This window comes from Notamacropus eugenii, chromosome 1 (assembly GCF_028372415.1).
Source record: "Notamacropus eugenii isolate mMacEug1 chromosome 1, mMacEug1.pri_v2, whole genome shotgun sequence".
Lineage (NCBI taxonomy): Eukaryota > Metazoa > Chordata > Mammalia > Diprotodontia > Macropodidae > Notamacropus > Notamacropus eugenii.
In genome coordinates, this window is record NC_092872.1 from 417,751,669 (window position 1) to 417,772,311 (window position 20,643).

The 20,643-nt window shown below is 47.8% G+C and overlaps 3 protein-coding genes across 6 annotated transcripts in view; 2 read left to right on the plus strand and 1 right to left on the minus strand.

Moving 5' to 3' along the window:
- Window positions 1-18,122, minus strand: part of NECAB3 (N-terminal EF-hand calcium binding protein 3) — a 33,536-nt gene extending 15,414 nt beyond the window's left edge. Inside the window, exons 1-5 of one of the 4 annotated variants that reach the window (XM_072631277.1) lie at window positions 17,331-18,122; window positions 14,240-14,264; window positions 13,482-13,590; window positions 11,405-11,430; window positions 10,459-10,556 (exon numbers count right to left, since the gene is read on the minus strand). In XM_072631277.1, coding sequence (XP_072487378.1) covers window positions 10,459-10,556; window positions 11,405-11,430; window positions 13,482-13,590; window positions 14,240-14,264; window positions 17,331-17,453 — 381 coding nt within the window. In that variant the 5' untranslated portion in view covers window positions 17,454-18,122. Of the gene's footprint in view, window positions 1-10,458; window positions 10,557-11,404; window positions 11,431-13,481; window positions 13,591-14,239; window positions 15,559-17,330 lie in introns of those variants that run through there. The other 3 variants (XM_072631280.1, XM_072631278.1, XM_072631279.1) reach the window with 3 other exon arrangements.
- On the plus strand, window positions 4,696-5,681 carry C1H20orf144 (chromosome 1 C20orf144 homolog). The gene is given in 3 exon segments (XM_072648389.1): window positions 4,696-4,821; window positions 5,215-5,238; window positions 5,241-5,681. Coding segments are annotated over 3 exon segments (591 nt in total).
- ACTL10 (actin like 10) lies at window positions 7,534-8,782 on the plus strand. The gene is given in 3 exon segments (XM_072648400.1): window positions 7,534-8,066; window positions 8,069-8,271; window positions 8,273-8,782. Coding segments are annotated over 3 exon segments (1,116 nt in total). The 5' UTR covers window positions 7,534-7,663.
- Window positions 18,123-20,643: the final 2,521 nt, after the last annotated feature.

The window sequence follows — 20,643 nt, forward strand, 5'->3', positions numbered from 1 at the left end:
GGAGATTCAAAAGCTCACTGAAGAAAATAGATCTTTCAAAACTGGAATGGTACAGATGGACGCTAAGGACTTTATGAGAAAGACAGATATCACAGAACATAGCGTGCAGATTCGAAAAATGGAAGATAATGTGAAATATCTTATTGGAAAAACAACTGACCTGGAAAATAGAATCAGGAGAGACAATGTAAAAATTCTGGGACTACCTGAAAACCATGATCAAAAGAAGAGCCTAGACATCATCTTCCATGAAATTATCAAGGAAAACTGCCCTGAGATTCTAGAACCAGAGGGCAAAATAAATATTCAAGGAATCCGCAGAACACCGCATGAAAGAGATCCAAAAAGAGAAACTCCTAGGAACATTGTGGCCAAATTCCAGAACTCCCAGGTGAAAGAGAAAATATTGCAAGCAGCTAGAAAGAAACAATTCAAGTATTGTGGAAATACAATCAGGATAACACAAGATCTAGCAGGCTCTACATTAAGGGATCGAAGGAAATGGAATAGGATATTCCAGAAGTCAAAGGAGCTAGGACTAAAACCAAGAATCACCTACCCAGCAAAACTGAGTATAATACTTCAGGAGAAAAAATGGTCTTTCAATGAAATAGAGGATTTTCAAATTTTCTTGATGAAAAGACCAGAGCTGAAAAGAAAATTTGACTTTCTAACACAAGAATGAAGAGAACCATGAAAAGGTGAACAGCAAAGAGAAGTCATAAGGGACTTACTAAAGTTGAACTGTTTACATTCCTACATGGAAAGACAATATTTGTAACTCTTGAAACATTTCAGTATCTGGTACTGGGTGGGAGTACACACACACACACATGCACACACGCACACATACATAGAGACAGAGTGCACAGAGTGAATTGAAGAGGATGGGATCATATCTTAAAAAAAAAAATGAAATCAAGCAGTGAGAGAGAAATATTGGGAGGAGAAAGGGAGAAGTTGAATGGGGCAAATTATCTCTCATAAAAGAGGCAAGCAAAAGACTTATTAGTGGAGGGATAAAGAGGGGAGACAAGAGAAAAACATGAGGTCTACTCTCATCACATTCCACTAAAGGAAAGAATAAAATGCACACTCATTTTGATAGGAAAACCTATCTCATAATACAGGAGAGTGGGGGACAGGGGCACAAGCAGGGTGGGGGGGAGGATGGAGGGGAGGGCATGGGGAGGAGAATGCAATCCGAGGTCGACACTCATGGGGAGGGAAAGGATCATAAGAGAATAGAAGTAATGGGGGTCAAGATAGGATGGAGGGAAATATAATTAGTCCTATACAACACAACTAGTATGGAAATCATTTGCAAAACTACACAGATTTGGCCTATATTGAATTGCTTGCCTTCCAAAGGGAAGGGGTGGGGAGGGAGGGAGCTAAAGAAGTTGGAACTCAAAGTGTTAGGATCAAAAGTAATGTTCTTACCACTGGGAAATAAGAAATACAGGGTAAGGGGTCAAGAAAGCTATCTGGCCCTACAGGACAAAAGAGAAGACGGAGACAAGGGCAGGGAGGAAGGATAGAGGAGAGAGCAGATTGGTCACAGGGGCAATTAGAATGCTTGGGTTTGGGGGGGGGAGGGGATAAAAGGGGAGAAAATTTGTAACCCAAAATTTTGTGAAAATAAATGTTAAAAGTTAAATAAAAAAAAAAAAGAAAAAAATACATAAAAAGACTACAAAAAATATAGATGAAAAGCTCACTAGAAACTTCAAGCAATGGAAAAACCAATAAAATCTCTGAGAATGGAACTCACCCATTTAGAGCTGGGAGGAACCTTAGAGGCTATATTTAATAAAAGCCTATTTCTTATGGCAGAGAAGTGAGGGACTTTTAGGATGGAATAATGCATACATTGTTGGACCCAGTTGCTGAATTCATGTTTTAACATAATTGTTTTTCTTTGTCACTAGGGAGAGTTCAGCCTTCATTCCTCTCCATGTTCTGCTTCTAACTCTCTGGACTTCCTCTACCATGCCTCTTCACCCTGGAAGAATATGCCATCCCTTCAGACCCTTCTCCCATTTGGCTGATTCTTCCCAGAACCTCCATTTTAAGGAGAACATCCAGGCCAATGAGATCTTCCTTCCTCTCTAGCCTCAAATTCTGATTCTCTGGGCTTTCTCTCCCAGGTTCCCTTTCTCTTACCTTTCTCTTCTCGTCACCTTTGTTTTTCAGCTTCCTTTTCTCTCTTACTTTTCCTTATTAGGATGCAAGTCCCTTTAGGGCAGAGACTATCTTTCTGCTTATATTTGTAATCTAAGAGCTTAGCCCAGAGCCCACACATTGTTAGCATTTAATAAATGACTGGCTGACTTGAGTCTGGAGAGAGATACTGGCAGGACTGTGATGCAAAGAGAAAAAGCATCAAAAATATATTTTAACTACTTGAAATAATTAGCAACTTTAGCAAAGTTTCAGGATATAAAATAAACCCACATAAATTATCAGCATTTCTATATATTGCCAACCAAGTCCAACAGCAAGAGATAGAGAAATTTCATTTAAAATAACTGCAGACAATATTAAAATACTGCCAAGACAAACTCAGAAACTATCTGAATACAATTACAAAACACTTTTCACACAAATAAAGTTGGATCTAAACTGGTGGGAAAATATTCATTACTTGGTAGACCAAGCCAATATGATAAAAATGACAATTCTACCTAAATTTATTTACTTATTCAATGCCATGCCAATCAAATTGCCAAAAATATTTTATGGAAGTAGAAAAAATAATAAAATTTATCTGGGAGAACAAAAGAACAAGAATATTAAGGGAATCAAGGAAAAAATATGGAGGATGGTGATCTAGCAGTACCAGATCTCAAACTGAATTACAACATGGCAATCATCCAAACAATCTTGTACTAAGAAATAGAAGGGTGGATCAGTGGAATAGGGCACGCATACAATATACAGTAGTAAAGAACCATAATAATCTAGTGTTTGATTAAAACCAGAGATCCAAGGTTTTGGGGTAAGAGCTCAACATTTGACAAAATTGCTGGGAAAACTGGCAGAAATTAAGTATAGACCAGCATCTCACACTGTATATCAAGATAAAGTCAAAATGGATAAGTTATTTAGACATAAAGGGTGATATCATAAGCAAACTAGTAAAGTATGGAAAAATGCACCTGTCAGATCTATGGATAAGGGAAGTATTTATGACCAAACAAGATATAGAGAGCATTAAGACATTAAAATGAAAAAGGATTTACTTAAAACCAATGCAGCCAGGATTAGAATGAAAGTAGAAAACTGGGGAGGGGAAGTTAAGAGAGGAGGATTCACAGCAAGTTTCTTTGATAAAGGTTTCATTTCTCAAACACACAGAGAACTGAATCAAATTTATAAAAATATGAGTCATTCTTCAATTAATAAATGGTCATAAGATATGAACAGGCAGTTTTCAGAAGAAGAAATCAAAGTTATCTCTAGTCGTATGAAAAAATGCTCTAAATCACTATTGATTGAAGAAAAAAACTCTAAGGTGCCTCCTCATGCCTATCTGATTGGCTAATATGACAGAAAAAGAAAATGACACATGTTGGAGGGGATGTGGGAAAATTGGGACACTAATGCACTGTTGGTGGAGTTGTGAACTGATCCAAACATTCTGGGGAGCAATTTGGAACTATGCCCAAAGGAGTATGAAACCATATATACCCTTTGACCCAGCAATACCACTACTATGTCGATATCCTAAAGAGATTTTTTAAAAAAGGAAAAACACCTACATGTGTAAAAATATTTATATCAGTTCTTTTTTTGTGGTGGAAAATAATTGGAAATTAAGGAAGTGCCCATCAATTAGGACACAGTTGAACAAGTTGTGGTTTATGATTGTGATGGAATACTATTGTGTTATAAGAAATGATGAGCAGGATGGTCTCAGAAAAACTTGTAAAGACTTACATGAACTGATGCAAAGTGAAGTAAGCAGAACCAGGAAAACATTGTACAGAGAAACAGCTATATTATGATGATGATCAACTGAAAAACTAGCTCTTCTCAGCAATATAATGAGCAAAGACAATTCCAAGGGACTCATGATACAAAATGCTATTCACATCCAGAGAGAGAACTAACCAATTTTGAATGTAAATTGAAGCATAATTTTTTCACCAATTTAATTTTTCTTGGGGTTTTTTGTCTGTGTTTTCTTTTACAACATGACTAATATGGAAATATGTTTTGCATGACTGCATATGTATAACCTAAATCAAATTGCTTGCCTTCTAAATGAGGGGGGAGGGAGGGAGAAAAAGAATTTGGAAATCAAAATTTTTAAAAAGAATGTTAAAAAATTGCTTACATGTAATTGGAAAAAAAGAAAATACATTTTAAAAAATAGACTAAGACCCAGAAGGAAACTTAGAGGTCATCTAATACAACACTCTCATTTTACAGAAGGAGAAATGGAGATTTGGAGAAAGAAAGGGATTTGTTCAAGATTATATAACTAGGTTAGTGGTATAGTTAGGAAATGAGCTTGAGCCTTTCTAAATCTCCACCCAGAATAAAGATCTTCATGAAGATAAGACAAAAAGGGAAGAAAACTCTATATGGTCCTGATAAGGTCATGCCCAGGGACAAAGTAAGACTCAGTATGGGTCCTGGACCATCATGTGAGTGTATAGGGAGCCAAAGCCACAGCTGCTACCCACAATGGGTAACTATAACTTCTGAAAGAAAACCAAGACTCCAAAGCAGGAGCAGAAGAAGAAACCCCCAGACATGGAAAAGGCCAAGAAGAAGAAGCCCTTTCTTGACCACTTGAAGAGAAAGTCAAGTGTGAGTGTCTAGGAGAGACCCAGCGCATTGACCTACTAAGGAAGGCTAGAGGATCCCTCTAACTCTTGGTTTCTGACTCCTTTCCAAGCTTGGCCTGAAGATGGAAATTTTGTGCTCTGAGCCCCTAGCTCATACCCAGGTAAGGCCACGGTGGGCCCACAGATGGCCCCCATGGACTGGTCCTTCATCTCCTGTTTCGGGGCTGGTGAATCCCTCTCTGCCCAGGGATAAGGCAGAGAGAAGTCTTAGGAATGCACCACAAACCAGTCACATGAAGCCCCAGGTCCTTTCAAGTTCCAGCCTTCAGTTTTCCCCCTCTGCAAACTAGAAAGGTGACCCAAACTGTGCTGGAGGCAAGCAAGTTTCACCAGTTTTACTATTCCTTCTCCACAGCCCAAGACTGTGCTGTTCCTGCCTTCCTGGATAAGAGGGACCAACTTGCAGAACCCAGCATGCCCCCTGGATCCCAAGCTGGGAGGCCCAAGGATGAGACTGGGGCAGCAGCAACACCAGCAGCCTCCTCACTGAGAGGTGCAGTGGATGGGACAGACCACCAAGAGGGCTCTCAGGCTCGTGAGATGAAGATTTTGGTATTCCTGATATGACCGGATGGCCACCTCCAGAATGAGTGGTAGGAAATGGATGGTAGTACCAAGAGTGCCTAGGCCTGGCAGCACCGGCACACCCATCTGCTGGCTAAGAACGAGGCTGAGGAGGAGGTGGAGGACCAGCCCCATCCACAGTGTGCCAGCACTGGACCAGCTCCCAGGGTTGAACCTGTACAGGGCGGGCAGGACAATAGAGATAGTGGAGCATGCAGGTGGCTGGCCAAGGCTAGTGTGTCCCTGGGCTGGCTCTAGGGCACTTGGGGGCAACTCTTGCCTCCCTTCCCCCAATGTGGGGCCATGGCAATAAAAGCATGGAAACGGGGAGGGTGGGACAAGGAGTGACTGCCACTCATTCCCTCTCTACCTCTCTATCAGAATTAGGTCAAGAGAGGGGGTCAAGACACAGAGCCTTCTGAAAATCTTAGGGTCACAGGTGTAAAGCGTCCATGTCATCCATTCCAGCCCCTTCATTTTACAGATGAGAAAACAGATCCAGAAAGATCATCACACAGGTGATAAGGAAATGAGCCAAGATATGAACCCAGGTTTCATGACCCTAAATCCAACTCTTTTTTTCCCCACTATTTTCTTTCTTGTACAAGTATCTTAGAGACTTATGTAGTCCAAGCCTTTCATTTCACGAATGGGAAAATTTGAGTCCCAGAGAGAAGAAAATATTCCATTGTTAAGGAGTCAGTGGCAAAATTGAGATAAGAAACCAAGCCCCTGAGTCCCAAGGCTTACGCTTAATGCTGGTCAGAATTGCTGAGAAATTAGGGCCACTTGGTGGCACTGTGGATAGAGCACCGGGCCTGGAGTCACCTCACCAGATCATTTTGCAGATGAGGAAATTGAGGCAATAGGATGAAATGGCTTGTCCAGAGTCACATAACCTGAGGCAGAATTTGAACTAAGGTCTTCCTGACTCCAGGCCCAGCACTTTATCCACTGAGCCACCCAGCTGCCTCCTTCAGAATAACCTCTTACCTGGATGTCCCATCTCAAACTCAACACTTCCCAAACCATGCCCCTCTATCCAATCTTCCATCTAACATCACTATTTCTGTTTGTAGCGCCACTATCTACCCACTCCCCCATTTCTGAAAAACTTGAGGTGTGATCTTTGATCCTTCCCTCTCTTTAACCACCCATGTCCAGTCAGTCCACCAAGGCTTGAGGACTCCACTTCTGTGGCATCTCTATGTTCTGTCCTCTGTAGTCCTGCTGCTACCGTCCTCTATAGGTTTTCATTAATACTCACTCAGACTATTATAATAGCTTCTTTGCCGGGCTCCCTTCGATTTTGCTCTCTCCTCCTCCTAGGCCTTTATCCATGACAGATCTGGTCATGTCACTTTTTTTCTCAAAAATTTTTAGATCAAATTCTTCTATGTTGGCATTCAGAGCCCACTGCCCTACTGCTGGAAACAGCCTTAACCCTCATTGCTCCCCTCTCTGCTCTCCACATTCTAGCCAAAGTGACCAACGCTCCCAGCCCTTCCCTCTCAAATCCCCTTCCCTTGTACTGCCCTAGGCCCCAGGACAGGCACTACTTCTCCTTTATTCATTGAATCCTGACCTTCCTTTAAAGTCAAACTCATATAACACTCCTTTCCTCATCCTTCCCCTCTTCTCTCAGACAATTAACATGTAATACTGTACGTGACAGAGCTACCTTTGGAGGCGTCTTCTCCTCCTCCTAGATTGCGACCCTCCTGAGGGCAGGGCTCCTGTCTTAAATAAGCTTTGTATCTCCCTAGCTCCTAGCATAATACTCTGCACATAGTTGTGGCTATTTAGGCATTTGTTCAATTGTATCTGACTCTTCATGACCTCATCTGGGGTTCTCTCGGCAAAAGATACTGATGTGGTTTATTTACCATTTCCTTCTCCAGCTCATTTTACAAATGAAGAAATGGAGGCAAACAAGATTAAGTGACTTGCCCAAGGTCACGTAACTAGTAAGTGTCTGAAGTCAAATTTGAACTCAGGTCTTCCTGACTCCAAGCCTGGCACTCTGTCCATTGTGCCATCTAGCAGCCTCCTGCATATGGTAGTGGGTGTTTAATAAATACTGTAATTATAACTCCATAGGAACCAGGTGCCAAGGGGCCAGAGCCTTCCACTGAAGAGGTAAAGTTCTAGAGGGCAGCTGTTCTGAGCAGCAGAGGGAGTAGATCTCTCACCAGAGGGGACAGTGTCTCCAGTACAGGGTGGGCCCCTGGCCCACAGTCATGGACAGGATAGCCATGGTCATTGACAATGGCAGTGGCTTCACCAAGGTGGGTTTTACTGGGGAGGAAAAGCCCCAATTTATCCTGAAGACTGCCAGCTTCTTTCCCAACTATGCCACTGCCATGTGGAGCATGCCCGGTAGCCTGGATGCCTTGGGCACAGTGCCAGGTCAATGTCATCTCTTGAAACATGGGGTCAGAGTGGACTGGGAATCCACGGAGAGTTTGTGGTGCCACCTCTTTGCTTGTGGCCTGAAGACCAGCCCTAAAAACTGGCCTGTCCTCATGAGTCACTCGCCCACCAGTCTGCCCGAGAATCAGGAGAAGGTGGCTGAGCTGATGTTTGAGACTTTCTCAGTGCCAGCTTTTCACATAGCTAGCACAGGTCTGCTGGCTCTGTTCTCTAGGGGAAGGTCAGTGGGTTGGCAGGAGAAGCTGGGGCACCCATCTACGCTGGCAACACCTGGCACAAGGCTGGGTTACAACTTGATGTGGCCAAGGCTGCCCTCACTAAATACTTCCATGGACTGCTGCTGGGAGCCTGTACTGACCCGAGGCTACAAGCCCTCCCCTGACACACTGTCACTATGCTAAAGAAGCAGTGCTGTTACATACATCTCTCTAGATTATGAAGCAGGCCTGCACACCCACACAACCTGACTCCCCTCAGCACACTTCTGCACAGCAGATGAATGCTCAGTGACCCTGATCAACAAGCAGTTCTGCGGCCCCAAACCCTTGTTCCAGTCAAGGATGCTAGGCCACAACTCTCTGGGCCTGTCCACCCTGGCTTTCCAGGCCCTGCAGGCAATGCCAGAAACTATACGGCCCAAGTTGGTAGCCAATGTGCTAATGGCAGGGGGTGCCATGCTCTTTCCTGGTTTCCCTCAGAGGCTGAGGGTGGAGCTAAAAACCCTGTGCTAGAGGCAGCAACAGTGGCCAGCAGAGACCTCAGGGACAGTGTTATATCCACAGTTGATGGCCAAGCCAGAGCGGGACCTGACAACTTAGGTGGGAGGCTGGATGGCTGGCTCACTCCACTCCTTCCATTGACTATGAGTAACACGTGCCATGTATGAGGAGCAAGGTGCAGGCTGCATGCACGTGATATCTGGTTGAATAAAAGGGGGTGTCAAAGGGATCATATCTGAACTTGATGCTTGGAATGCCCCTAAAGACAGAGGACCCTGGAAATGAAGCCACTTCTCTTCACTGGAGGGCAGATAGCTTTCTAGGGGTATAACCTCTGATCCTGGGCAGGGTAACTCCTTGACTACAGATGGTGATGACAGAGCCAGGGAAGGTGACCCAGAGCTTACCTTGTAACCATCTGGGGCAAGTCCTAGCCAGATTATTCCCTCCTAAGCAGGCTCTCTGGGAGAAGAACAAGATCTGTGTGCTTGTGAGGACGCATGATGGCAGTCAGTTCAGCTATGGCTGCATACATCTGTGGGAGTGGAAGTGCTTGGGAATGGACATATTTGTGGGTCTGTATATGTGAGAGTGGGCCATAGATACAGGTAAATAAATGTACCTGAGTACGAGCAGTGTTCACAGAGTAGAAGTAAATCAGTCAAACTGAATCATGTGGTAAAACATGGGGAAACACTGGCAAGGTGAAGAGTCGCCCCTGCTTGGGTGGTTTTGTCTTTTTTAAACAGGGTTGTCTTAAAGTGAGACACTAAGAGGGCAGATCCACCTTCCTCTCCTCTCTATTTAGAGAATTCCTGAACAGTCTCGTCCTGTTTTGGTCTCACCTGCTCAAACCAGGTGCTGCCTTGTCTTACCTCCTTCCCTCTCTCCTCTTGTCTTCCTTAGCTTCTCCAGGCACACACACACACACACACACACACACACACACACACACACACACACACACGCATGCGTGCATGCACGCACGCACACGCTGTGGCGTTTTCAAGAGGATTTTCTTCAAGAACATGGAAGGAAGACTATAGGGTTATAGGTTTAGAGATGGAGAAGAGACCTTAATAGCCACCTAAACAAACCCTTCATTTTAAAGATGAGGAAACTGAAGCCTAGAGTGGTAAAGTAACTTGTCCAGGGTCACCCTAGGTAGTAAGGATAGAGGCAGGACTCAAACTTAGGACTTCTGAGTCAAAATCTATTGTCCTTTCCACAATTCAATTCTGGCAATCAGTCAAATAAGGCAAAATATAAAGCCAGCCCTGTTGGTCATGAGTGGGCCCCAGCCCTCCTCCCCAGCCACACATCACCATTTATTCGCAGGCTTGGACCCCACCATTCTGTCTCCTGAAAGTCTGCCCTGCTAGCCTAACTAGCTGCCAACTATGGGCCTAATTCCATAGTCCTTCCCACCAGTTTTGAGGGTCTTGGTCTCCTGCTTGTCTATCTGGTCTTGTATTTTTGTTGGTAAGTCCCCTTCCATATGGACTAAGTCTTTGTTCCTGTCCCCAACAAGGGAAACTACTCTCAGGTTACAATTCCCCACCTCTACTGCATGAACACACAGTCATATTTAATACACTCATACACACCTGGGTAATACCAATAATACCCACATACAATTTCTACTTGCAGGAAAGAGAGTGGGAAGGGATGAGGGAAGAACTGAGTCCATGAATGTCTGTGTACACAATGGCATGGATTTGTTCATCTAGGTGTGTGCATACACGTGTGTGTAAAAACAGATAAGGTGTTGGCACAGACGACCTTTTGTGCTTGTACTGAGCTTCTCCCAACTTCCCCACCTCCCCTGCGCTCCAGCCACACAGATGCCAGGAGCATAGCACTCAGGAGGTCTTCCCACTCACCAATTTGGTGGCATCCATGGCAGAGAGCACTGCGCTGTTCAGGGCTTCCAGGGCAGCTAGCACAGGTCTGTATGCACCCAGGTGCTCTGAGAAATAGTCTAGGGTTGGGGCGGAGAGAAATATAGGAGAAGCTGAATAAACATACTCACTATGGTATGTCTGCCCACCTGGGGCCCCAGGCACACAGGTCTGCCAGGTCCCTCCCTGCCCAGGGCATCTACCTGGCTCACCTCCCCATGGTCCCCATCTGTCAGGTCAGTGGTACAGTCTCAGGGCCTGGGAACAAGGAGACCGGAGGGGAGGCTGATGAGAAAGCCCCAGGCAGGGGATGGGGTCACAACAACTGGAGAGGTCCCAGACTTCCCTAATCAAAATAGCCCTTAGAAGGACAAGATGCAGAGAGCTGGGGAAAGGATGGATTGAAAGGGATAGGACAGGGAGGGCTGGGGCCACTTCCTTCTCAGGTCACAGCTGGGACTCAGGCCCAAAAATGTCCTGCCACACTCTACTCAGTGGTGGGGAAAGGAAAGAGCTTTCCCCTCTGAACCGAGACTCAGAACTAGAGAGACCTGGATTGGGGATTAGCCTGGTTCAAGTGACCCTGCCAAGCTAATGCTCTCCTTCCTGATTCCTAAGGAGGTAGAAGAAAAGGCAAGACCTTATCTAACAGCTCCCCTTCATCTCTTAACAAATAGCACCACATCTCAAAGAGCTCAAAATCTCCCTCTTCCTGAACTGTCTCTCTCCATCCTCATCAGCTAGCAAGTCCTATCCCTTTCAATTAAGTCCTAAGCAGAGCTATTTCTTAGGAGTCAAACTCCAAGGCCACTGGTTTTGGATTGCTAAAGACCCCAAAGAGACATAGAATATATATGAGTTCATACAAATATATATAAATATACATCACGGCATAGGCAGACCCATCAGAGATCTGGCACCAACTTACCGCAAAGCTTTTCGGTTTCCAGATTGCTTCAGGGAAAAGAGAAATCAGGGCTTGTTAGACAGTGTTTGACATCCAAGCAGTGGCTGCTACAGAAATAGCATAGGGGAACCTGCTGATTAGGGGTTTTGCAGCTCCAGAGCCCCGGCAAGGACCCTCCTCCATTGCCTTTCCTAATAGGGGCCAGAGGGAGGCGTTGATGCAGCCATTATCCCTGGTCCCTCCCAGGCTGGCCCAGTACCTCACAGGAATGGAAGGTTAGCACCTACTGGGAATGAACTTCGGGGACTGGAGGGATGGGACTGACTAAAAGCCAGCTTCCAGACATATGTGCCTGATTTTATGCACATGTGTTCCCATGTGTGTGTATGCATGTACAGAGTGGCATAGCATCTGGGGAAACTTTTTATATGCAGCTCTTGGGTGTTGACTCTATTTCAGGCCGACAATATCATTCCAACCTATCCCATTTTAGTCCATGCCCTCTCCTCATCATCCCCTAACTCCCCAAGGACATTTCCATCAAGCACCATTCCTTCCCTTTCCCAAACCTCTCAGTCTCCCTACATCCTCTTAAGATCCCATTCTTATCCAGAGTAGATTCCCCTGAGGTCCTGTCTCTCAAAGACCCTCAGAAGCCAGAGGCCATGTCACCCTTTCCTAGAAAGCGGGGAAAACCCTCATTTCCTCTACCCCACCCTAATACGTGACCTATTTGGTATGAGAGGCAGCTCAGGGATCATCCCAAAGTCAGGCCCCACTTATTCTATGGTTAGGATAGGTACAGCAGTAAGAAGCTCTCCTGGATCAGGGGATATGGAGTATAGATCCCACTGCCAAAACCTGGGAAGACTTGAGGGGGAAGCCAGACAGCCTGACCCACATCCGTCTAAGATGACTCTGATGAGCCTAGGTGTCTCTAACATGCCTATCCTGGCATGGATAGTTCTGTCCTTCTACCTCTCCATGGGATGGGGAATGGGTAGTAAGCCCACTCCACCTTGGGCCAGGCCTCATTGGTGCTGGTAGAAAGTGGAGGGGTGCAGAGGAGGAAGCCTGGTTCATCTCCAGGCTATTTTGAGACCCTAGCTTGGATTCATCCCAGCAGGCAGGAGCTGAGCTGCTCAAAGTGTGTCTGGAGGAGGAGTGGGGGAGGAGGCTAGACCAGCAACTCAACCTGGCCTTAAAACCTAGAGGTAATCCCCAATTAGACTAACCTTGTCCCTTACACTTAGCCTCAGCCCCATTTGAACACTCCATGTCCCCTCAACCCTATAGCCCCTTGGCCTTGGGAGACACCTTCTCTCTCAGGACTGTGAGGGTGGGACCCCCTTGGGACTCCTCACTGAGCTCAGCTCAGCTCTCAGCTCACGATCAGCTTCTGCCAGCTGCCCCTCGTTATTCTCAAACGCTCATTAACCATAATTAGCACTGAGCTGGTAACGAAGGGTGTGAGTGAGTCACCATTCTCTTTCAGGGAGCATCTGCTGAGCAGAGCAGGAGGGAGGTAGGAACATGAGGACTGGTGACCTGATGACCCATGGCTGCACTCCAACTGGGGCCCACACTCTGGCCCCAGCCCCTTTTCCATTCCCACCCCTCATCCCCACTGCCTCTTCCACTTTAGAACTCAAAGTCCAGAGCCAAGGGGGAAGCCCAGAAATTGCAGAGAGTGAGTTCTTCCCATTGGACAACAAGGAAGTTAGAAGGGCCTAGCCAGCAGATGCTTTACAACTCTCTGGCAGGACACAGGCTAGAGAGATTAATGCTAGGCATTTCAGAGTGGCAGCATAGTCTAACAGGAAGAAACTAGTTCAATGTCCAGCTCTGCCGCTAACTGGTATGATCTTGGACAAAACAATTCTCTCTGGTCCTCAGTTTTCTCCTTTGTATCATAGAACTACAGAATGTCAGGCCTGGAAGGAAGCTTATACTTCCTTATTGTACATATGGGGAAACTGAGGCCCAAGGAAGTAAAAGGATTTGCCTACTACCCTTGTCCCTACAGTGTACCCAGGACACAACCTTCCCCTCCTACCATCATCATTTTCTCAGAGCCCATATCCTGACAAACACTTACTCTGAGTAACGCCGGTCAATGCTGCTAAATAGCTCTCGGAGTTCCCCAGAACTGAGAATCCCATCTGCAAAATAATTCTGGAATTCCTCAAAGGACAATTTCCCATCATCTGTGGGAAGAGGGGAAAGGAGAAATCAGAATCTTAGCTCAGAATCCAAGCCTCAGCCCCAGCCCCTGTAGAGGACAGAGGGGGTTGTTAGGTCTTTCAAAATGTCCCCATTACCCCATTCTTTCCAACAGACTGGCAGGGGGCAGGGAGCAGGGAGATGGAGCTCTCCTATCCAGCCAACATCAGGTCATTCTCCAGCCACCATCAGCCCATAGAGAGACAGAGGGATCCCTGTCCTGTAAGGTCAAAGGGAGTCTGGGAGTTCTGGAAGGTAGGCTAGTCAGGTGTCTGTGGGCAGGGGAAGGGCTCTGAACTGGGACCAGGGGCCTAGGGATTGAGGGGAGGATGCTGGAATCAATGAGAAACAGGGGCTACTTTGGACAAGGACAGATAAAAGCTATCCCAGAGGTTATCAGGAGGCATCTAATCAAAGCTCTTCGGGTTTCGAAGTGGAAAGGAGGGGAGGATCTGCAGGGCTTTGGGGCAGGTCAACCAGGCTTTCGCATGCTTCCCAATTTCTTTCCCAATTCTTCTCCTCCTGACTGACCTCCCAGCCTTAGTCTCCATACAGCCTCCCCACCCCCAATGTACTGTCAAATGTGAGTCTTCCTGACCACCCCAATCCCTTTCCGATGGGGCTATTGCTCACCATTCTTATCTGCTCGACGGAAAACCTGAAAGGAAACATTAGAAGGAACATGTACATCCTGAGTGGCCTCTCTGGGCCTAGCAACTGCACATCCCTACAGTCAGCAGCCAAAGCATGAGACTTCCTCCCTCAGGGAGCCCCCCTGGCATAAGAATGGCTCTTAACCTAGGCTTAAGTCCCTACATCTAACACTGGACAAGAAGCATCCTTTGATTATCATGCTCTGTGTCCTCCGGCCAAATAACCCTATCTTTTGGTCTTATCCTCCCAGCCAAAAGGCTACTCAGAATTCAGAAAAAGATCACTGAATTTAGATCTGGAGTTTCTGGATTCAAATTCTAGTCCCAAATTGGTACTTAATAGTTGCATGACTTTGGGAACAGGGAGACCCCACTTAATCTCTTGCCCTCCATTTCCTCTTCTGTAAAATGAGGGGTTTGGACAAAATGAATTTGAAGGTCCCGTCTAAAGCTATGATTCTAAACCAAATATTTGTTTATACCCTGGGGGTTATACCCCTCCCAGACCACATCTGGGACACAAAGGCCAACAGTGTGCTGGGAAAAGGGGAGGTTCTCCTTCTCGGATCCCAGAGACTGCAGTACTAGGGGGCCTGGGCACCTGACTTGTGGGTCACCTCCCTACATTAGACACAAACAACTCAACTGACCTTCCCATATTAATGCTTCATTCTCCAATCCTGCTAATCTAGAATTGGTGGAAGTGTGGGAGTATAGGGAGGTTTAATGTCTTTCCTTCCCCTAAACTAATAGATTTCTCTTGTTCCTGAAAAATAAGCTAGAATAGCCTTTATCCCCCTAAACTGTTTCCTCATCCCCATCAGCTAACTACCCTTATCTACCTCCTTCTGAACTCCTGGTCCAAAGGATGTCACACATGCTACAGAAGATAGACCATTCCATGCCACCAGTGACTCCCCCACAGCAATGGCCCAGACTTGTTCTCTTCTCCATGAGGACCCATGCTAGTACCCAGGACACAGGACTAATTCCCAAGAGGAGAGGACTACTGGCCCTTTGCAGGGCTTCCCCAGAGACTACTACTGATTTTTCCTAAGGAGAGGAAACACCTCCACAGAAGGGCTTTGAAAGGGGCAAAATATATGGTCCGTCCATAGCTCAGAGCAGGTTTTTGCTGACCCAGGCTCTGGCCCTATGCTCATTTGAGTTGCAGACCCTGGGAAATCACAATAGCAGAGAATGATTCCAAATTACACGGGTAAATACAATGCATCGCTCCCCCACCCCACTCCCAGCCTCAGGCTCCTGATGCTATTTGTAGCAAGGGACCTCCTGCTGATGCCCTTTCTTCCTCCCTAGCCTGTCCCCAGCCCCCTCCTGGGCACCCAGCAAGAGCTTCCCCTCAGACAGGAGACTGGAAAGAGCTCGGAACTTTCTTCCCGTCTGCTTCTCCATCAAAATCTCTATTTCTCTTTCTCCCGGGAAGCTCAGGGTCAATCCAGAAAGGAGAAGGGCAACCTTAGAAGGGAAGGAGCAAAAGTCAGAGTATGGAGGAGGGGGGAGGACAGAGGTCAGGGCATTCATGGGTGGGGGGCAAGAAATGCTCTCTATCCAATGCAGCAGTATGCTAGCTCTGCCCCAGTCAGAGCACAGCAGGGAAAGAATGCCCAAGAGCTCCCTACAAAGCCAGAGCAGAGGAGAAAGGTAGGGACTTGAGGGGACTTGAGAATCCAATTCTATCCTGCCCTACTCCATACACACATCTCTCCCTGTGGCTGCTTCAATTTCTTCATCTGGACATGGGAGCTGCTCGAAGGAGAGGAGAGGCAGAAGCATCAGAATATGTTATAGGTGGGGCATGAAGGGGGGCTGCACAGACCCCAGGGTTAGGCCTTTGCTGCTGGCTTTCTCCTGTTATAGAGCTCTTGCCCCAGACCCTACTCCCCTGGCCTCTTGGCCACTTGGATTACTGGCTCAGGCAGTGACTTCTCTAAAGGCCATAAAGATCCATTAAAGGTTACTACTGCTCCAGATGGAGATACTGGGGACCAGGATAGTGGAGAACAATTACCTCCACAGAAAGCCATGTACAGAGAGATTTTGCCACTAGCTCAGGATCACAGAGCAGCACTCTCTTCCAGCATGGGGACCAGAGCTACTTTTCTATTGAAGGAGAACATGGAGGAGAAAATCACACTCCTCTCTCTCCTGGGAAGGGTCAGTGCAGTATGCATCAGAGATGCTGACTCATGGGAAAAGAGGAAATTGACCCAGTGGTCAGAGCTCTTTAAAGCTAGCGTAGGGGTTAAGGAAGGAATGGAGGAGGGATATTTGGGGAAAGATCAAAGGAAAATGACCTGTGGGGAGTGGGATCTCCCTCTCCTAGAAGTCGAGCTCTTGGCAGGATCAGGGGAAGAGGTGACTAGGTGGTGATGACAAAAGTGAAGAGAAAGGGGAAGGAAGGTTCCTGTGAAGGGCTCCAGCCAACCACAAGCTCCTCACAATGTACAGGTGGGCACAGTATGCAAGTAGTAGGGGTGGGGGAGGGGAACAGGACACCAAGAAGACAGGCTGTGCTGGAAGGGACACCCTAAGACAGGATTGAGCCACCATAGCTCCCAACCAAAGCAAAAGATAGAGACAGGAGCCTCAAGTTTCCAGAACCCCCTCCACCTTCGTGCACCGGGCACCAGGCATGGGCCAATGGCGCCAGGGCACAAGCTGTGGGCACTTCTGCATCCACCTCCCTCTCCCGAAGATCACCCACACCTAGCAGCCGGGGCTATCACATCTTCAGCCACTTGAGCAGCTCGCTGCCCAGTGATCTGGTTGGAGGCTGATAGCGGGGAGGCTGTGACCAGCTCTGGACAGCTCCCACCTCAGGTGCCCATCTCTCTTCTTCCCATCCCCGCTAATCTAGCCGAGCTCGACCCTCAACAGGCCTTCCTCTGGGGTAAGTTTTAGGCCTGTACCCTCCCCCAGGGGCTCACTACGGAGTCCACCCCCACCCTGCTGCCTACAGCTACCTCCTTCCCCACCCCTCCAGGTCTGCGACCGTCAGCTCACACGTCCCAGCCGCCCCTCCCCTACTCGCCCAGGGGGTCACTCACATCCTGGAAGAGTCCGAGGCCGGCGGAGGCCGCAGGAGGGACCGCAGAGGGGACCGTGGGGGCTTCACGGGCCGCAGCCTTGGGCCGAAGCAGGCACATGGTCAGCAGCTCGGTGCACGACATCCTTAGAGATCCCCCCAAAGGGGAGGGAGCACGCTTGGGCCTGCAGGGGCAGGAGCGAGGGAGGAGGCAGGGGCAAGGGTGAGGGCAGGGGTCTAGGAAGGGACCGGCCGGGGGCACGGGAGGAAGAGGGTCAGGGACTGGGGGCAGGGACAAGTGGAGGCTGAGGCGGACGCAGCAGAGGTGAACGCTCCGCCCAGCTCTCAGAACCAGGGTCTGGGGCAGAAGAGGATGCAGCAGGGCCCGGGGGAGTCCGAGTTCGGGAGAGGAGCGCCCAGGGCGTCCACTGGGCTCTGGCACTGCACACCGATCCCTCGAAGTTGGGCCTGGAGAGGGGAGCTGGGCTCCCGCCCCTCGCCCGAATGGTTGGTCAGTACAGGTGATTGGCAACGGAGAGCCCCCGCCTCCTGTCAGGAGGATTGGTCACCGGCTGTGATGAGCAGCTCCGGCCCCGCCCCCACCTCAGATCCCAGATTTAGGGAGCAGGGGGAAAGCCTCGGCTGCGATCCCGGGTTTAGGCCCATTTCCCTTGCCAGGAAACCAAAGCGCAGCCAGTCACTCCGAGGTCCTTGCGAGGACTGGCACAGAGAAAGGGGATGATCTCCGGCCGGATTCGGGAGCTCCCATCCCCTGTCGGGCAGAGCCACCCCTATCCTCTCTACCTGACCCAAGTCTCGGAGACGAGTTCGAGTCCTAGTTCGGCCACTTACGGGGGTGGGGAGGAGAGGGAGAGGGAGAGAGGGAAGAGCGGAAGAGGTTGGACTAAAATGATCTCTAAATGCCTTCCCAACTCCACGGAGGGGGAGGGGAGGGAACATTCTCCGGTGTCTGGCGACTACGAATTCTCTCCTTTGCTCCCGAGAGCCCCGAGCTGCCGCGGTCCGGGCCTGGGCAGCCGCTGTCCCTTCCTCTCAGGCCGAGCCCTGGGGTTCAGTCCAGACCATAGTTCTGTCCCAAGGATGAAGGGAGGCCGCAGCCTTGTACGGAGAGAAGCAGGAGAGAGCATAGCTATGCTTGTGGAAGGGACCAGGGACATCAGGTGGCACCAGTATTAAAAACACGGCGGAGCCCAGCTGGATCTGCGGACAGGACCAGAAGACACTTTGGGCTCTGGGTCCACTAAACCCGGTCCATTTCCGTCTGCCTGCTGCACCTGCTCACCATGGAGCTGAGAATCTGCCCCAAACTGATGGAGAAGACAGGGGGCTAGGGCTACATCTTCTCCCTTTGGCCAACGACCAAGCCATCAACACAGTTGCTGGGTGAGCAAGCAAAGCCCGAGTCTGAAGGAAGGAGAGGTCAAGCAAGGCAAAGGCTCCCATCTCGCAGAAGTCCTTGGATCAAGAAGACGACAGTCCCCCTACTCCCCATCCCTATCCCAACCCGGAGTGGCTAGAGCCAAGTGTGGAATCACCTTCGAGAAGGATAAGGTGGGAGAGAGGGAGGATGGCTAAACATCAGATGGTCTGAAAAAGATCTGGGATATTTAGTAGATCACAAGTTCAGCACAAGTCAACTATGTCATATGGCCCCCAGGAAAACCAAATTTCAAGGGGTATTTTCAAATTTTCAAGGAGCAGGAATAAGGAAGTGATGCCCCATCCCATTCCCCTCCCATCTGTCCTGGTTATATTGGAAGAGGGATTAAAGTTGTTCTGTTTGATCTCCGGGACAGGACTAAGAGCAAAAAGTAGAAGTTTAAAAGAGCCGAATTTAGGTTTGATGTCAAGAAAAACTTTCTAACTTCTGTTGTTGCTCTTGTTTCAGTCGTGTCCAACTCTTCCTGACCCCATCTGGAGTCTTCTTGGCAAAGATACTGGAGTGGTTTGCCATTTTCTTCTCCAGTTCATTTTACAGATGAGGAAATTGAGTCAAACAGGTGAAGTGACTTGCCCAGGGTCACACAGCTAGTAAAGTGTCTATTAGACCTATCCCAATGTGGAATGGGCTGCCTCTAGAAGTGATGTGGGGATTTTCAAGCAAAGGCCTGGATGATCATTTGGTTAAGTGTGCTGTAGTTGGTGTTCTGGTTCAGGTGCAGGTTGGGCTAGACAGCCTCTGAGGTCCTTTCCAAGTCTGAAAAATGATGATTTAGACCACATCTGGAACACTGTGTTGGGTTCTGGTCCCATGCCACAACTTAGGAAGGAAGCTTATGAAGGCATTGGGGGTAGTGAAGGACTTCAAGGTCATGTCACAAGAGGAGCTGGGGACTGTCCTGGACAATGTCACCATATTTCGATATTTGAAAGGCTGGTCCATGGAAGAGATTGGATTTGGTTTGGCCTCAAGGAAAACTAGGAACAACGTGGGGGGAGGGGGAGTCATGAAGAGGCAAATTGAAGCTGGATGTTAAGAAAAATCTCCTCACTAGAACTACCCCAAGATTCAATGTGCTGCCGCAAGAGTGAGGACTTTCCTCATTGGAGGGTTGCAAGGAAGGGCTGGTTGACCATTTGTTGGCATATCATAAATGGCATGTGGGCTAACTCTGGCATGGGATGGACTAAATACTAAATGGCCTTAGAGGTCTCTTGCAACTCTGAGATTCTGAATCAGCCCTGCCCCTCCGCCCATCTCCTCATGTACTCACCTCTCTCCCTCTCCTCTCTTTCCCTCTTCTTTCCTCTCTCTCTTTCTCTCTCTCTCTCTCTCTCTCTCACACACACACACACCAGTCTGGCCTCAGAGGTGTAGAAACTCTGCGACAGACAATGGAGGATTTAGAAACTGCCCACATAGCTTTCTCTCTCACTACATAGCAGCCACTGACTATTTGGAGGGGTGTTAGGGGAAGGCTACCTTTTCTATCACCAGTATGATTATATTTTGAATTCTTGGTCCTAATGAGGGGATGGGCGAAGGGCTGCCAGAGTGCTGCTCCTGTCCTTTCTCACTAAAGAGTCCAAACCTTCCTTTATTCCCAGAACTCAGCCTGGTTGCACTGAAATCCTTCCCATCCTTTAAAATCCAACTCAAAAGTGATCTCTTCCTGAAAGTGCTCCTTGATGTATTATGGCGATGTGCCTAATGCTTCTACTAGCTTAAGCTCCACAAGACCTAAGACTTAACTAGACTTTGTATTTTCCCCAGTGTAATAGGCAGAGCACTGAACATAGGAGGCACTGAAGGTATATTTATATATGTATAGTAACAGCCTCATATAATGATAATGCAGTGTTTGTAATCTGGA